Genomic DNA, 16503 nt, shown 5'->3' with positions numbered 1-16503 from the left:
AAAGGCGTGCTGGGAGACAAGAAGCAACAAAGAAAGGCGCAATGGATGGTGGACAGATCTCAGCAACTTCATACCTGCCAATATTTGGGGGGGCTGTTCACTATTGTATGTCACAACTCGCTGTACATGGACATCAGTAAAAGAATTGTAGGGCTGCAAACAAACAGTAAGTCTTGAATATTGATTAAACGGTTGATTTTTTTTTTCAATTTAACAATATATTGTTTTGTCTAAAATGTCAGTAAACTACAAAAAAAATTCCCTTCAGTATGTCACAGGGCCTGTGTCTTCAAATAGATATTTCTGTCTGACCAACAGTCTAAACTAGGGCCAAAAGATATGCAAAAACAATCATATTGTGATTATTTTGACAGATATTTAGCCATTTGCTAAAGGTGGCTAATGCTTCCAAAGCTAACATGGGGATGTTCTATTTCAACTAATCCTTCCCACTGCCTGCTCTAGTTGTTGTGTATTGTAATGTTACATGTTATATTGTCTTTGCACATTTGTAAAATCAAACTTAATGCATGTACAAATTAATACAAACCAAAATATTAGCCAAGCAGACCTAGCTGGATAGTTGAAACAAATGAGAGCTTCACAGCAAGAAGAGAACATGGTGTTTCTCTCTATTTGAACTGACAATAAGGCTAACATCTATGTGTGCAGAGGTGTAGTTGCTATGGTGGCTTGTATGCAATCTAACCAAGGAGGTCAAACGTTTATATGAGTAGATGGTTCAACAGAAATTATTCAACACAAAATAATGAAGTCCTTCAGAGTGCCATGTCTTACTTACACGCTTCAGTTCACTTTACTCCCATATGACATGTGCACAATAGTATCACAAAATAACCTGTAGTATTCTGTGACAAGCTCTGTCTAAGGCTGCATGGAAGTCACAGTCATTACAGCCTACATACCCCACTGATGTAGGCAGAGAAGATAGCTCCCCTGAGGACTGACGCCACACACCACCACCATGCAGCCTGAGAGTGAGTCAGCTGCCTTCCTACAACCTGGATCCCCATCCGCATCCCACAGCACAGGCAGAGAAAGCAGCGAGTAGGAACCCCCTAGGGCCACTGAACTGGGTATGTGCTAAGCAGTGTGTGTGTGTGTGTGTGTGTGTGTGTGTGTGTGTGTGTGTGTGTATGTGTGTGCGTGTGTTTGAGTTTATGGTTGTGGGTGCATCTTTGTTGTACCTGCATGGTACCATGCCTTTACAGGTCATTTGTATGACACAATAGATCATAGTTGTGGCGATCGTTTATATTTTAATATCTTTTGCTCACTGTTGTTAGATGAGGACATTGGCATCAGTTGTGGTATATGTTACAATATTACGTACAGTATTGTAAGTCACATAGTAAAAATAGAAACTCATGTTTGTTCCTTTTTTTGTTTTACTCAAACAAATCAAGCAATTAGGATCTAGCTTTTTGACAGATTTTGGTGAAATGTATAGGCCACCCATATTCACGCAGGTGTTTTCAGTTATTTTAGCTGATTTAGACCTCATTCTGGGTCGAAGTTGGACTAAGCGATCCTGCGAGTATGTCAATTAATCTCCAAATACCTAAAAGAATCATGAAAGTGTAACTTGTCCTGCCCTAACCATCAAACAAATAAGGTGAGTGAGGGAGTTGTCAGTCAAGCACAGTCTCCACACACAGTTCTGACAAGTGAGAATACCTGTGTGAGTGTACTATGGGTGTCTAGATTTTGTCACAATACGTATGTATGGACAGCCTTATAGATATGTTTTTGTTTGTTTACTTTTTTCCTTTACTCTATTCTCTACTTTTTTATCTACATGAGGGTCGGGAACACTTTTTGACACTGCCTAAAGTTAAGTACGCAGCTTGATATGCTCCTTGGTGTGTCAAAAAGTTAAATATTGTTATTGTTTAAAGGTCCATCTTAGTGGTTTTTGCATGTTATAGCCAATTAACTACAAGTCACATGTACTTCACATTACTGCCAATGATTTAATTAAATTCTACCAAGTTCTTAGACAAATTTCCTACCTACCAAACATCCAGTATTAATTTCGGTAAAGTATTAAAAATCACCCTTCTGAAACTAGTAACATGTTTGACATGGGGCATAACCTGAGCTGTACTTTCTGTTTTTACAGTCGTTTTACTGTTTTTCTTTGTGCACACACAAAACAGGTTTAAGAGTTGGCTGTAGAATATGCATCAGTTTTCAAGTCTCTGCAAGTCAATATTCATATATGCTAAAATGAATTTAAAAGAAGGTATGCATGGACAGCAGTAATGTGACGTACATGTCATAGTTTTGGGTTAAGAGGCTACTGCATGCAAAACACCCAGTATAAATCCTAGAAGGTCATTTTCTGTCCCTATAAGCAAATGTAGTGAACTAGATTATAATACAGGAAAAATGCAATTAAATGTGGAAAAGTCATGTAATTTATTACAACTCAATTTAGATTTAATACTGATCTGTTCTTAGAATAATAGTTTTAAAAAACTGCTTATTTGCTTAAATATTCACATAAGAACTTTCAATACACTTGGAATGCACTTTGTAGGTGTTACATGTAGTGTGCAGCTAAATTTGTGTCAGAGAGGCTGTGATGATGTATAGCCTTGAACACACTGATGACAGAGTGGTTATAGTTTTCCTCACTCACTTTCATACCTTATTTGATGTCACTGCAGTGGAGCAGAATATTGCCATTATTGGCAATCTGAATTTCCAGAAAAAGGAGGCGTTGGGCCAACCATTTCCATTTTACTGGTAATACTTGAGTCTGTCATTCAGATCACAGAAGAGAGGCAACAGTTTAATGAGATTTAAATCCAAATAACCCTTGTACTGGGTAGAAATGCTATAATCCCATCCTCTAATCACAACCAGAAAGCACTTCCTATTTCTCTTTCAGAGGTCAAAACAAGGGAATTCAAATGATTTGATGTAAAATCTAAGAAGCACCAAACGGAGACAGATGCGTCACAGGACACTGATTCTCATCATCAAAATAACACAATAATTCTAAAATTAGAAGAACCACACCTCCTGGGGAGTCTCTTCCACTACTAATTGTTTTCTGCAGGGGTGACGAATGCTATTCCCCAACCTCCTACATACTTCCAAGTTTTATTATTTGTCAACTTAAATGACTCTGGTATGCTGAATATAAGCTGGCATGAGCCTCTAGGTAAAAAAAGCAACCTTGTGTCTGCTAGGTCACTTGTTAAAATACCCAAGCCAATGGGAAAAATCGGGTCAGGTATAAATGAAAGTAACCTCTTTGAGTATTCTGTCTCTGAACTGCCCTTGTGCAGCACACTTAACCAGAGTTGTTCCGGCAGAACAGCCAGTAGTACAGGGCTGTGGCTAAATTGGGGAGCTTCCAGCTGTGAATGTGTGCAACTGTATGAAGCAGGGTGGTGCTAAAAAAAAACCCAGCATGCATGCTCAGCAAAAAATCCTCCCTGGACAAATCACTATTTTTTTTTTAAAAACATCATCTTACAGTTGTGCATCAGTATATACCTGCAGTGTGTTTTATACAGTGTGATGCTGCTCCTAATCAGTGCAGTCCATATCAGATTTCACAGTGGGCAAGCATGACTCAGTGTAAGAGCTGACTTGAGTCCTACAGCATATTTTCCAGACTCACAAATGAACCTTTGTCCAGAGCCTGGGCAGAAACATGATAATGGACAAGCTGCTGCATCATATAGGTCTATTGATTGAATAGTATGTAGCTGTAAAATGCTCATCTTAAAATGTGATGTTGGCCTCTGTTGATGATAATGCACAAGTGTCATAAAGAAGAATTAGAGGGCTACATATTGACAAAAAAAACCTGCATATTGTAATTGCAGTACATATTGCAATACATGTGGGCATAGCTTTCTATACATAATGTATTTACACTTCTATTGTGTAACCTTAACAAGAACCAATCTTGGCTGTTGTGTGTGCTCAGTCTTAAGCAACTGCTAACTTAGGTGCTGTAACCAGTTAAATATAAGAAAACAAATAGTTAATTTTTAACATGGTAGTAATCATCTCATTTTATTATTCTAAAGGTTGTCTTGACATAATCTGCATGTTTTGATTTACACAGGCAGTGATAATACAACAACAAAATTGGCAGCAGGAGCAGGCTGCATGCTTTGTAGGGGGAAATTATGTAAGACACACATGCATTTCCTCAGGTCAGCCCCAGCCACCTTCTCAACAGCCTTTATTTTCTTTGCATAAAGATCACATCATCTCTCAGTTTAAATGGTTCACAGCCACCTAGCGAGTCTTTAGAAGGCTGTGCAGCTGTGCACAAGGAGGCCGTCCATTAAGAGTTAATGAATTCACTTTCACAAAAGGACCTTAAAGCCACAGTTCTCAGTGCTGTGTCTCGGTGGTAAAAATAGAAACGAGGCAGAATGGACGGATGCTATTTACAGTCCTCCGAATTCTGTCGCAGAAACTGGCCACCTATAGTAGACCTACTTTTCCCTGAACATGAGGAAATAATGGCATGAATTCCCTCTGCTTCCCAGATACAGTGATTACATCTCATGCACTTATAATTATTATTCTCCCTAACTCTGTAATATCACAGGAAAATCTAGGATTGCATAAGAAGCCATGCACCGATTACCCTTAATCTGACCTGTGAGAGAGAAATGAAATGGCTTTCGGATGCATGCGATGTGAGCAAATATCAGAATATTACCAAGGGTGTTAAACACTAATTGTAGCTTATTACAACTGTGATCAAACCTGTAATGAATGTAGGGTGTCTGCAGATTAGCTGTGAATTTTATTTCTACATAAAACAGATAAAGCACAGACACATTTAGTGACTGGGTGGCACCCGTCGGTCTCCCACTGACCCCTGGCTGTATGTGTGTGTGTGTGTGTGTGTGTGTGTGTGTGTGTGTGTGTGTGTGTGTTTCTGTGGTGTGAACTAGGCCTCAGTGAGTGGGCACTAACTCTGGGCAAAGACCACAGGAAGTGTTTGGAATGCCTTTGCTTGAGCTTAATCAAACAATAGAGGGCTTATTGGGTATTTGATTTTCCAGATAGCAAGATCAGAGAACGCCTTACTGTGCGCGCATACACTTCAAGCACCTTCGAGAAATTAACAAAGAAGAAAGAAAGGAATTCAGAGGATGATAGTTTGTTATATAACTGCTGTGGTATTTTAGTTTTTTTGTCTCCTTACAAGCTGAAGACGTAGGTTTGTTCTGTGCTTTCTTGTAAAATGATCTACTTATTGTGCGTCTTTCATTTCTGCATACTGTGTTTTTCTAGTATTACACAAAAATAGTACAAACTGTTCCACTATATTACTCTTGTTTAGTTGTGTAGACTTAAATAATCTTGCATTTCAGATATTTGCAAAAATAAATCCTTAAAAGGTAAGATGGTGCTGGTGTGAGATTTTTCACAACCTTCTCATCCTATCGTCAAAATACGTCTGTATTTATATATCTGTATATGTCTTATTAAGTCTTGCATAGTGGGTGTCCGATTATCCCGCAGAAAAGACGAGGTGGACATTAAGCATTTAATATTATAAGTATGCGGGGTAATTCTCTGCCTTATTTTTCTCTGAAAGGGCATTGGATCATGTCAGTGATATTGATTTGTCAACACGGGCCTTGACATGTGGGTATAGACGCTTCTTAAATGATATGAATACAGGCAGTGATTATATTGTTAACAACAACTGAAATAGATTGATTCCATTTGTATATTAAAGCAGCAACATCTTCATAATCATGTCAGGGTCGCTCAAGGGACCTATTGAGATTACTTTAAAAATGTAAAAAAAAAAAATAAGGATTCAAAAGATTCCACTTTCATTTCACGAATGGCTGCTGATTTGTGTGTCCCTCTGGGTGATGGGATTCAACACAATTTGAAGTCAGGACATGCTGTATGAGAGGAGGACAGCCTGGAACACCCAACAGCATGTTACTGACATTTACTTAAACCAAATCATGTCACTTTTATTATGATTAATGCACGGTGAACTTTTGAAATTAAAGTCACAAATGAACATCCACTGCAGCTCTGAATCTCCATCAACCAAGTCTCTTATTCCCTTTCTTTGAACATTTGGAAAGCAGAAACATCTGGTGCTCAAACACGATAGTCTGAACAGGAAATGAGGATGTTATTTGCGTATGCATTTGGTTTTGCAGTAACTGCAGAGTGAACATGTTGGGCAAGAAAGAAAGATCCACTTAAGACAGGAAATGTGGTATAATGGGGGGAGTCGTTCTGTCAATCAAATGCATAGGCCCAGCAACTGTGATACACAAGGGCCTATGCATTCAGTATTTACAGTACGCACTGGGCGAGCCTTTAGCCTGTGTTTGGTGTTTTTAATGTTACTTGATCAGGAGCCAGAGCAGGTTAGTCTTGCTTGACACACTCTGCTACCCACACTGGCACCCTAAGGCTACCCATAGGCTACTTCTATATGTAAATATTTAGAAGTGATTCCATGAAGGTACAAACGTCAGTTTGGTTCCCAGCAACAGTAGCCTACTCGTTGTCTATTTTAAAACATATCAGAGTTGCCCGAAAGTGGCAATTAATTCCTCATACAGACACACCTACATTATAGTAGCAGTAAATAGCCTTGTAAAAATGTCACAACAACGTCAGTTTTCCTTCCGTGTTCTTAGTTAAGAGTTCCGTAAAGGTTACATTTTCTAGTCAGTTTTTGAATCAGATCTGCTGGTCTCTAACTCTGGCCTTGTTGTGGAGATGCGTGAAACTATAGTAGCCTAATAGCTTTAACGCCGTCCTCCAAATCCTCTAGAAACATTTCGCTCGGCCGTCTTCACACAAGTCAAGTCACTTTCCCTCAATGCGATGTTTACAATTATGCCATGGTCACATCTGCTTTCTTACCGCTTTGAGCCGAGATGAAAGGCAGCATCAAGTTCACCAAAAGGACCACCGCCAGCATCACTGCGTTAGGATGCATCGTCGGGGCTCGATGAGAGTACCAGGGTCTCGGTCGGACGAATGTGGGAGGAGAGATCGTGTATTAATCACAAGATCTAGAGAGATGGGCCCAGCATAGCACCGGGTTCTTTAAAAATAGCCAGCCGAGGATGTTTAAAAAAAAAAAAAAATGTTTGCAGGTGTCTCCCTGATTCAAAGACCTTTTGAGGACAGCGATGGGTGAAAGGTCCGGGACGAGGCCAGCGGCTCAGGGATGCCGATGTGCGGCCATAGGCGGTGAAGACGCCTCGTCGGATTGCGGAGGAGAGGTCTTTGGATGTCAGGGAGATTGTCCACGGTGTAGTTCAGAAGATTCAAAGATGCGCAGACCGATGCGCATTTGCGCGCTCGCGGTCACGGTTCGGCGATTAAAATGAAAGTAGCGCACAAATTATTCCCGACGGGAAGCGGTGTAGCCGAAACAAAAGTCTGTTCCAAAAAGAGGAGCAGATGCTGGTAGGACACCAACGGTAGCAACGGCAAGCTGCGCGTGCCCTATGCGCTCATGACCGTGGATAAACACACACACACACACACACACACACACAACGTATGTAATTGATGTTGTTTGTGAACTCAGGCAGTTATTATGTGCCTCCACAGCCTTCATTTCCTTGTCCGCGGATAAACTGCAGTTTTTTTTTTAAATATGATGACGGGCACATTTTCATCATTTGCCATTTGGAGGATGTTATTCCTGCTCATACAGTATTTACTGAACTGTCGGCGACTACAGTAATAACCTGCCCTTTATGATTTCCTAACTCTTTTCAACAGCTCTTGCAATATTAATGTAACTATAAATTGTCAGCTCGTTTATAACCGGTATCCAAGTCAGATTTGTCACAAACTATGCAGAAACATTTTTTACAGGCAAGATTTGGGTAGTTACATTTAAAAACTTGCAACTGCTTTGCAGATGAACTGGTCGCAATCCAGCAGCAGCTTTCATCTTTCCAAACCTATTTCACAGTGCCTTTCTTTTGTCAGGTTTTAATGTGAGGAGATTATTGTGATGCTCTTGAGCTCACTGAGGTCATTTATAAATTATGTCATCACATCGGTGGCCTGGGTGTTCTCAAGCTCTATGTACCACATCCCCTTGAAAGTTCAACATGGCCTCCTGTAATCCTCTCTATCCTTAATCTGCGCTGCTACATGAGCGACCTCATGTGGCCAGTTGACGTAAACTGAAAAGAGTCAGCATGCATCTCATTTTTTAATTGCAGACAAATGAACCAAAACCACCTGAGCAATTATAACTAGGCTTGTAGTTTTATGAGGTAAAGTCAGTGACCTTTCTTTAGTTGAATATCTTTTTAATTGTGACACTTCCTTCGTTTGTTTAGTTTGAGTGAAAATGTGGGCCTGTAACTTGATTCTTTAATGTTAAGGCTTGCCCTTTGATATATGCCTGCACCCCCATGAATGTTTTTTTTTTGCTGGACTAATGCAAATGGCCAGTCTGTGCTCAACTGCAGAACAAACTTCCCTCCACTTTACAGCCCTCCCTCCAGTTTGTCCATGGGAGACCACATTTAAAATGTAACCCCACCTGAAACCTCACACAGACCAATCCGCTAGAGAAATGTCAGAGCAGACGGCACACCCTCCTTTGTTCAAAACCAATCAGAGTGGAAGTGTGGCATTTTGCCCGAGGGGAAAACTTACCCCTGGATGAGTTAATTACGCATCACTTAGCTGTTGCCAATGTGTTCACAACGGTGGACCCTCTTTTGGGCTTTTTACAACGATTGTCTTCATTTTTCGGTCAATCTAGTATGGAAAGTAGACAACAATGGCTTACCAGGCTGAAAAATGAACTTAGCAACAGTCCTCTGGTATCAAATGTGGCTTTTGGCTTTATCCTCATGGGACTAGAGAAGCTGGTGGAGCTGGAGTTTGAGTGTCCTTGCAACCCTACATGGAACGGAGTGTTTTCATCAGCATTCTTCATCATTCCTGCCGTCATGGCCTTCACCTTGATGCTGATCATTCAAGGATGCAGATGTGATACGTGGTGCAGGAAAACTGTTTCCCTCTCCAGTTTCGTTCCTGCTATCGTGTGGCTGATTTTGTTGTTCCTCGATGGCCAATACTTTGCTTGTGCTATGACAGACTGGGAGGGTAGATTTGTACTAGTTGACAAGGCACCTCCGCAGAAGTGGTGTGAGCCAACTAGTGAGGGAGATGTCACCCCACAAGAACTAATGCTCCGCTCACAGCAGCTGTTTGTTTTTTCTCAGGTGAGTTGAATATTTTCTAGTTTACAGAAGATTATGGAGGATGATTGGAATGAAAACACCTCCCCCTCAGAGTATGCACTGTAGAGAATGCATCCATAATGCAATGCCATTACCCTTTGGAAACTATTATTATAGCTCTGTTAATAGAGTTTGCTAATCAGAAATACATATTTTCTTGGGATGTTTACTGAACAAAGTTTTGCTTGACTTTTTTGTACCCCAGGTTATAGGCATAGTCCTCCTCATTTTCATCTGTGTGGGTCTCGTAGTGTATGTAATCAGAGAAAGCTGCCAACAAGAGGTGGAGATGCAGGATGCAGATGTAGCCGAGCTCACTGTGCTTAGGATGAGCTCTCTACGGACCAGGACATCATGAGAGGACTTACACCGCCCACTACACCTGCCCTGCCGGCATGGACACTTTGTAAATACCTTGAACAGACTTTACTATGACTTTTCATAACTATTGTCAATAAGTGTCGTTTGAAAGTATTTTCCCATACAATACAAAATGGACATAGGTCTTGAATGGTGAATGATGCTGCCGTATGAATTTGCTGTAAATATGGATATCATTGAAAACAGTATTTCTGTTTTTTTCTGTATTATCAGTGAACATGTAACCAGTGTTGTGCCTGTGTTCATCTCAAGCTTCAGTGCACCGACTTATTAGTTTTGACCTATCTTTAAAGGAATAATTAGGTATTTTGGGAAATATGCTTATTTGCTTTTTGCCCAGAGTTAGATGTTAGATGAGAAGATCGATACCACTCTCATGTCTGTCCGGTAAATATGAAGCTACAGCCAGCAGCAGTTTAGCGTAGCATAAAGACTGGAAACAGGAGGAAACAGCCGGCCTGGCTCTGTCCAAAGGTAACAAAATCAGCTTACCAGCACCTCTTTGTTTGATCCGTGCAAAAAACAAAGTCTAAAAATGATAATTCGCTGTTTTACAGGGGGTTATGTGCCGGACTATTTCTTGTATGGGAGCAGTAGCCAGGCAATAAGCGGAGACTCCAGCAAGTTACTGCAAGAAATAGTCTGACACATAACCCTCCATATAATGGTGAATTACCTGTTTCCCCCTTTTTCCGGTCTTTATGCTAAGCTCAGCTGCTGACTCCAGCTTCATATTTACCAGAGAGACATGAGAATGGTATCGATCTTCTCATCTAACTCTCAGCAAGAAGGCAAATAAGCATATTTCCCAAAATGTCAAACAATTCCATGTGATATTTCACTTTGGCACATTTTGTGAATGTTTAGTGGACATGAATTGTCAGCCAGCAGTAAGTACTGCTCTCGTACTTTCAACTTTTTATACCTTGAAAATAGTATTTTGTTTTTTTAACCTGAAAGATTTGTCGTGCCCATAGCTATATTGACACATTGAACGCAGCTAATATCTGTCTAACTAATATCAGCTGAGGTGTGTTTGAGGTGTGCATGCCAAAAATGAAAATGCTCCATCAAAGTGAAATTTCACCTGAAATATTTTTGTTTTCCCACCTGGGTAGCAGATGTCTCCAGACTTACGTAGGGTCGGACCCCCATCATGTCTAATCCTACCTAATGATGATTCCAACTGAACTGATATTCCTAATGATTTACCTGTTTGACTGCTAGAGATGTAAAACCATGTACGTGATGATTTGTATCATGGCTGCAAACAGCCATTAGTAGGATGTAGACACAAATTCTATAACAGTATTTGCAGTATGTTCTTTTTTATTGTTTTGTAATAAAATAATTTATTTATTGAAGTAAAACCCTCAGGGATTTTGTACAGTCATGTCATAATAGCATATTAGTTTCCACAAACCTACAGCCTTGGGAATTTGAGTTTGTCTTAAAGTGTGATCAACTCAGTTGTGAAACTAGGGTTTTACTGTAACATCTCTCTAGCAAGTGAATTTTACAAATACCAATACACTGTTGGACAAAACATAATCATTTGAATTACAAATACTGCTGTTTTGACATTCACAGCAATGCATGGTAACATTGGGAATATCCTTTCAACTTTTAGTGGGCTTATATTAAATGCCACACATTCAGTACCTAAACACAGCTGACACAGAGGCCCTTCGCAAAAAAACAAAATCAGTAATCAATAATCAGTGTAGCACATGATATCTACAGAGGAATATAAAAACTGTCTGTACATTCTCTGGCGAACAGCACCTTTGTGTCTTAGGACAACCTTTATCCAGAAGAGACTGGGGTTCAATGGCTTTTTAGGCTGATCTCTGCAGCCTGGAGATTCTCTGTAGGTCTGCCAAAATCGACACATACAGCAGTAGTATAGTTCCGACTTGGATTTCTTGTTATTCACAACATTGCCCAAGTGCCAGTTAAACCCATTAAGTGTTGAAATCGGGGCAGACCCTGCATGTTCATCCTGTGGGAGGGCTTATTCAGGACTTCCTGGATGGCCGTGAGGAAGTTGTTGTCTTTATCCACTCCACTCCCCTCACTTTTAGACACAGCATGGTGTCGTGAGTGTTGTTTTATTTTGGATGACCTTGAAGGTAAACTGTTCTTGCCCCGAGTAGTGGTCTCGCACTCTTATGACTTTCAGAGGTAATTTGGCAAATGTTGCAGCTATCTCACTTTTTTTGTAACAGGAGTTTCACCTACAAAAGTCTCCAGAGACATATCCACATCCAAGTAGTAAGGGACAGCTTTAGGGACTATGGGACAGGGATACTTAAACACAATGGCAACTCTCCTAAGCCACAGATACTAGATTACAAGAACTCACACTAAGCTTTCACTTGTAAATATGAGCAGTTCCTTTGTTACATACATTTTCTCAGACATAATATACTAAAGTTATATTATGAGCTAATATTATACCTACACCCCATGCTGGTTAAGTAAGGATCAGCATGCATACTGTCCTTTACACTATTAATGAAGTTGACTCTAAACGTCTGATAACTATTTTGCACGCTTTTGTGAAATGTCGCAGTAAACATCCTCACTTGTGAACTTGCAAAAATCATTACCGAGATCTACTCATTATATCAAGTGCTTTTCGTACATCAAAGTCAAGATTAGTAATAGCAATGGTGAAAATATTGTAATGGACAGTAAATCAGGAATTGGTCTTTATCATTGCACCTGAGAGTGGAGAACTTTGATGACGACATTCATGTTCACCTTCCCTTCCTGAGAGGACAAAAGTGAAATTTGTATTTTTTATAGTGTGCATGCCATTCCAGACAATAGCGAGAAGAAATTAGAAATACTGTATTAGTGAATAGTATTCAAAATGACTTTATTTTTCTTTGTCATCATCTTTATGTTGATCAAACATTTAAATTTGTTTGACTTCTAGAATGAAATCTCCAAGTCGTCTGATCAGACTAAAATGGGAGAGGCTTTTCATCAACACTGACATTCGATGTGTTGTATAAAAAAACAAGATTGAGCCATCAAAAAATAGTCCATAATACAAAATCCTACAGGTAAAAAGCAAGATAAGCGCCCAGCATAGTCCTGGTGTGTCACTCTAATCTTTGTGTGTGAAATTGGATATGTTTAAATCCATACAGGCCTACACTTGGCTCGGATGAGATAAGAACATGAATCCTCAGTACTGTGCAACATTGAGGAATGAATGTAGTCATTTAAAAATGTAATATTTAAGTGCTACAGTGTAAGAGTGAATTTGAAAAGTCTTAAAAATCAGTGGAGCTAAGAGAAAAGAGCAAAAACATACGCACATGTTCTTTTCCACTGCGTGCTAAATTAAGAGGACAAACTCATTAACAGTCCCCACATATTTCAGAAATTTTGAAAATGCTTTTATTTTGTTCCCTCTAAAGCGGCAACGTTACTGTACATTTTGTTACAAATTCTATCTGTGTGGACTCTGATCTGAGGTTACAGATATCAAGGGGTCACATATTCAAAGTGTATTGCATGTCAAAGGTATGACATGTTTGTTTATCCAGAGTACCAGGTTTGTGAGATAACAATAGTGTAAGAATATAGTGAATCGAATGTAATCAGCCGTAAACATATGTGTTCTTCCTTGTTTATAAAATAAAGAATTACAAAGTACTGAATGATATAGGTTTGTTGTCTTTTTTACTAGAATCATACCAGGTTTTTGCAACTCATTGGAAATGTTTTTCTGTTATCCCCATCAAATCACTGTACAAATAGCTAAGCCAATGTTTTCATCACTTGTCATTCATCTATTCACGTTTTACATATTTAAATAATCACATTTGCTGATGAGAGACAAGAAAGGGGGGAGAGAGGGGGGATGACATGCAGCAAAGGGGCCTGGGCCACTGCGGTAAGGACTCAGCCTTGGCACATGGTGTGCGCGCTCTACCAGGTGAGCTACTGGGGCACCCTTCATTTCATTTTGATTGTTACTTTGTTTTTTTTAAATCACATTTACTTTTTGTTCTCAGACACACAGAGCATAAACATCTTATTAAGGCAGCAAAGGTGCCCAGAATAATCAGCACAACTCCAGCTAAGAGGAGCATCACATCAACAGAGTGGTAGGAATACCAGGGCAGTCTGTAGGACTCTGTCCTCAGGTGAGCTGCACCTTTGTGTCTCATCACAAACTCTATCCAGAAGAGGGCGGTATCCAGCGGCTTCATTGGCTGATCTCGGTGCAGCCCGGAGAGTCTCTGCATGTTCGTCCTGTAGGAGGGCTCGTTCAGGACTTCCTGAATACCCTGAAAGAAGATGTCTTTATTCATAGTGAAGATATCAATTATCTTCCCTGCTCCTCTTACTTCAATTCTAAATAGATTATCACGTTGATCAAAAATCAATGGAAGTCCTAGGATAGGAACTCCGTGGTAGATTGCCTCTTGAACTCCGTTTGTTCCTCCATGAGCCACGAATAGTTTTATCTTGGGATGTCCTAAAAGATCATTCTGCGGCATCCACTCGACTATTAAAGTGTTGTTGCCCAGTGTGGCTGGTCTGTCACCTTTATATCTCCAGATGACTTTCTGAGGTAATTTGGCAAAAGCTGCAGCGATCTCATCAGCCAGGTCATGGGGAAGCTCTCCAATCAAAGTCCCCAGAGACATGATGATGACTCCGTGCTCTCCAGAACTCTGCACAAACTCCTCCAGGTGTTGAGGCAAAGGTTCGGCAGGTTTACACTGGAACCCTCCCATATAGACAACATTAGGCATGGTGGGGCGAGGGAACTCAAACACAAAGTCCACTCTCATGAGCCACAGGTCTGCAGCTTGGAACAGGGAGAGGTAGTCTGCGTCTGGACCTAAATATTTTTCAATTAAGCTAACATAATTTGGTAAGACATACTGTCCAATTTGATATTCTGTGAAGCCAAAAATGATTACATTAAGAAGTCTCTCAAGAAAGCTCATTTTATCTGAAAGCATGGTCCCTGTCATCGGAACATAAGAAAGAGGAGAAGGCGCAATTGAAAAATGGCCTTCACCTTGACTAGTCCATCTGACATTGAAAACAAGAGGCAACCTGAGGTAGTGCCCAAGTATAACACCCCCTGGTATAGCAGGGTCTGTAAGGACAAGGTCATATTTGGCATTGTGTAGCGACTGTATCAGATCTTTGTTTTCAAAAAGCATCTCAAGCATTTTGCATGTTTTCTCATGCAGCTCAGAGGCCTTTTGTGCTTGTTCCATTTCCAGCTTAAAACGTGTCCAGGCAGACTTCCCTCCCCTCTGGATTTCCAGCAACCGGGACACGAACGTACTTGTAAAGTCTTCATTAAATCCAGACTCTATATCGAGTGTAATCGAAGTATATAATGGGGAGGTTTCCTTGATGTACCAGCTGTCTGATGACCGCACAACAGAAACCTGGTGGCCCCTTGAATGTAGTCCCTCAATAATGACTTTCATGTTCACCCAGTGGCTCCCGTCCACTGGAAAAACAAGAACTTTCCCACCGTAAACCACAGTTGGACAGAGCAAGCAGAGAGTGATCCAGACCCAGGGCATTTTCATTCTAAAGTTGGGAAGAATATTATATAAGCATATTACAACTTATCAAATGTATAATTTTCACTCCAACTAGTGTTTTCATCAAAACACTACATTTACTTAAATATACAGGATGCAGTTTATATCACTGATTTGTCAATGAAAATCCTGCTGTTTACCCTCTAGCTTTTAAGTTTTATAGTTGTTTACATTCGTTGCTTTAAATAATTTAGCAGTAGTATGTGTAGCCTTCTGCAATTCATTTTGTCACAAAAAATCAAATGTAAGATTAATAAGCTAAAAAAATTACATTTTTATTTTACATAATTATTGATGTATGATGTCATATACAGTAGTAAATCAGCTGTCCATATGCAAGCCCTTTTAACATATACAGTAAGAGCCAACTAGCAAGCAACCTGTGCACCTGAGAGAATCTAAACTACTGGAACAACAAGAAAATGTATTGCATGCCAGTTAAAAATTTACTTTTGGAACTACAAAGTAATTCACAGCCCAAGATAGCTATCAGTCATTTATATTGGCAAAAGACAAAAAAATGTTAATGTTACCTTTTCTGGCATGCAATGTATTTTCCCGTGTATATTCTTTTCTCAATATTTCTCTTTTGCCAGAGAGCAGAGCACGTGCTAGTCCTTCCAGGTTCCAACTTGAGCAGGACTTTGGTACTGCAACTTCTTGTTCTTAAAAGTACAGGTGATAAAAAAAAGTGGAGTAAAAGTCACATGGTGTTTAAAGGGACAGTTCACCCCCAAATTAAAAATACATATTTTTCCTCTTACCTGTAGTGCTATTTATCCATCTACATTGTTTTGGTGTGAGTTGCAGAGTGTTGGAGATATCAGCCGTAGAGATGTCTGCATTTTTTTAATATAATGGTAGATGGCACTCTAGCTTGATGAATAGCACTACAGGTAAGAGGAAAAATATGTATTTTTGATTTTGGGGTGAACTGTCCCTTTAACTTCTAAGCAAATATGTGGCAAATTTAAATGACTGGAAAACAAAATATTTCTGAAAACTGCAGGATTATTTTACTCTGTTACAAGTGTTTAGACACATAAAAAATTTCAGATTGTGATAACATTTCAGTTTAAATTGCTAATTTTATTGCAATTCCATAATTCAGTCCCCCACAAAAAAGCTACAGCAACATGCCTTGATGGTGAGACCAACTAGTTTTGTTATGTGGCTTTCAATGCTCATGTGTATGTTCTTGTTGTAATCTGAAAAATTATTATTTTTTAAAATAGCTGGTATGTTAGTTT

The 16503-nt window shown here is 39.7% G+C and overlaps 3 protein-coding genes across 5 annotated transcripts in view; 1 reads left to right on the top strand and 2 right to left on the bottom strand.

Annotated features, from left to right (window-relative positions):
* The window catches only part of nptnb (neuroplastin b), a 29997-nt gene extending 22479 nt beyond the window's left edge, over window positions 1-7518 (bottom strand). Inside the window, exon 1 of one of the 3 annotated variants that reach the window (XM_044207694.1) lies at window positions 6916-7518. In XM_044207694.1, the coding sequence (XP_044063629.1) occupies window positions 6916-6991 (76 nt within the window). In that variant the 5' untranslated portion in view covers window positions 6992-7518. The remainder of the gene's footprint in view (window positions 1-6915) is intronic. The other 2 variants (XM_044207685.1, XM_044207703.1) reach the window with 2 other exon arrangements.
* A 1056-nt stretch (window positions 7519-8574) lies between these two features.
* LOC122881490 (calcium homeostasis modulator protein 6) lies at window positions 8575-13333 on the top strand. Its single transcript, XM_044207751.1, has 2 exons — window positions 8575-9257; window positions 9481-13333. The coding sequence occupies exons 1-2, from the start codon at window positions 8793-8795 to the stop codon at window positions 9631-9633; spliced, it is 618 nt and encodes a 205-aa protein (XP_044063686.1). The 5' UTR covers window positions 8575-8792; the 3' UTR covers window positions 9634-13333.
* Window positions 12524-16360, bottom strand: LOC122881405 (UDP-glucuronosyltransferase 2C1-like). Its single transcript, XM_044207596.1, has 2 exons — window positions 15787-16360; window positions 12524-15239 (listed from the first exon to the last, which is right to left on the bottom strand). Exon 2 carries the CDS (start codon window positions 15236-15238, stop codon window positions 13649-13651), a length of 1590 nt encoding a protein of 529 aa, XP_044063531.1. The 5' UTR covers window position 15239; window positions 15787-16360; the 3' UTR covers window positions 12524-13648.
* Between the last annotated feature and the right edge of the window lie 143 nt (window positions 16361-16503).

The sequence above is a fragment of the Siniperca chuatsi genome, linkage group LG1 (genome assembly GCF_020085105.1).
Source record: "Siniperca chuatsi isolate FFG_IHB_CAS linkage group LG1, ASM2008510v1, whole genome shotgun sequence".
In the NCBI taxonomy this organism is placed as follows: Eukaryota; Metazoa; Chordata; class Actinopteri; order Centrarchiformes; family Sinipercidae; genus Siniperca; species Siniperca chuatsi.
Note: the sequence above shows the minus strand (reverse complement) of the source record. Positions and strands in the feature narration are given on the sequence as shown.

What these genes read in the sequence shown, in the direction of transcription:
- LOC122881490 (XM_044207751.1), top strand. Translation starts at nt 8,793, where the DNA reads ATGGAAAGTAGACAACAATGGCTTACCAGGCTGAAAAATGAACTTAGC. An exon ending in AGCTGTTTGTTTTTTCTCAG is followed by an intron (nt 9,258 to 9,480) that starts GTGAGTTGAATA and finishes TTTGTACCCCAG; the next exon opens with GTTATAGGCATAGTCCTCCT.
- LOC122881405 (XM_044207596.1), bottom strand. Translation starts at nt 15,238, where the DNA reads ATGAAAATGCCCTGGGTCTGGATCACTCTCTGCTTGCTCTGTCCAACT.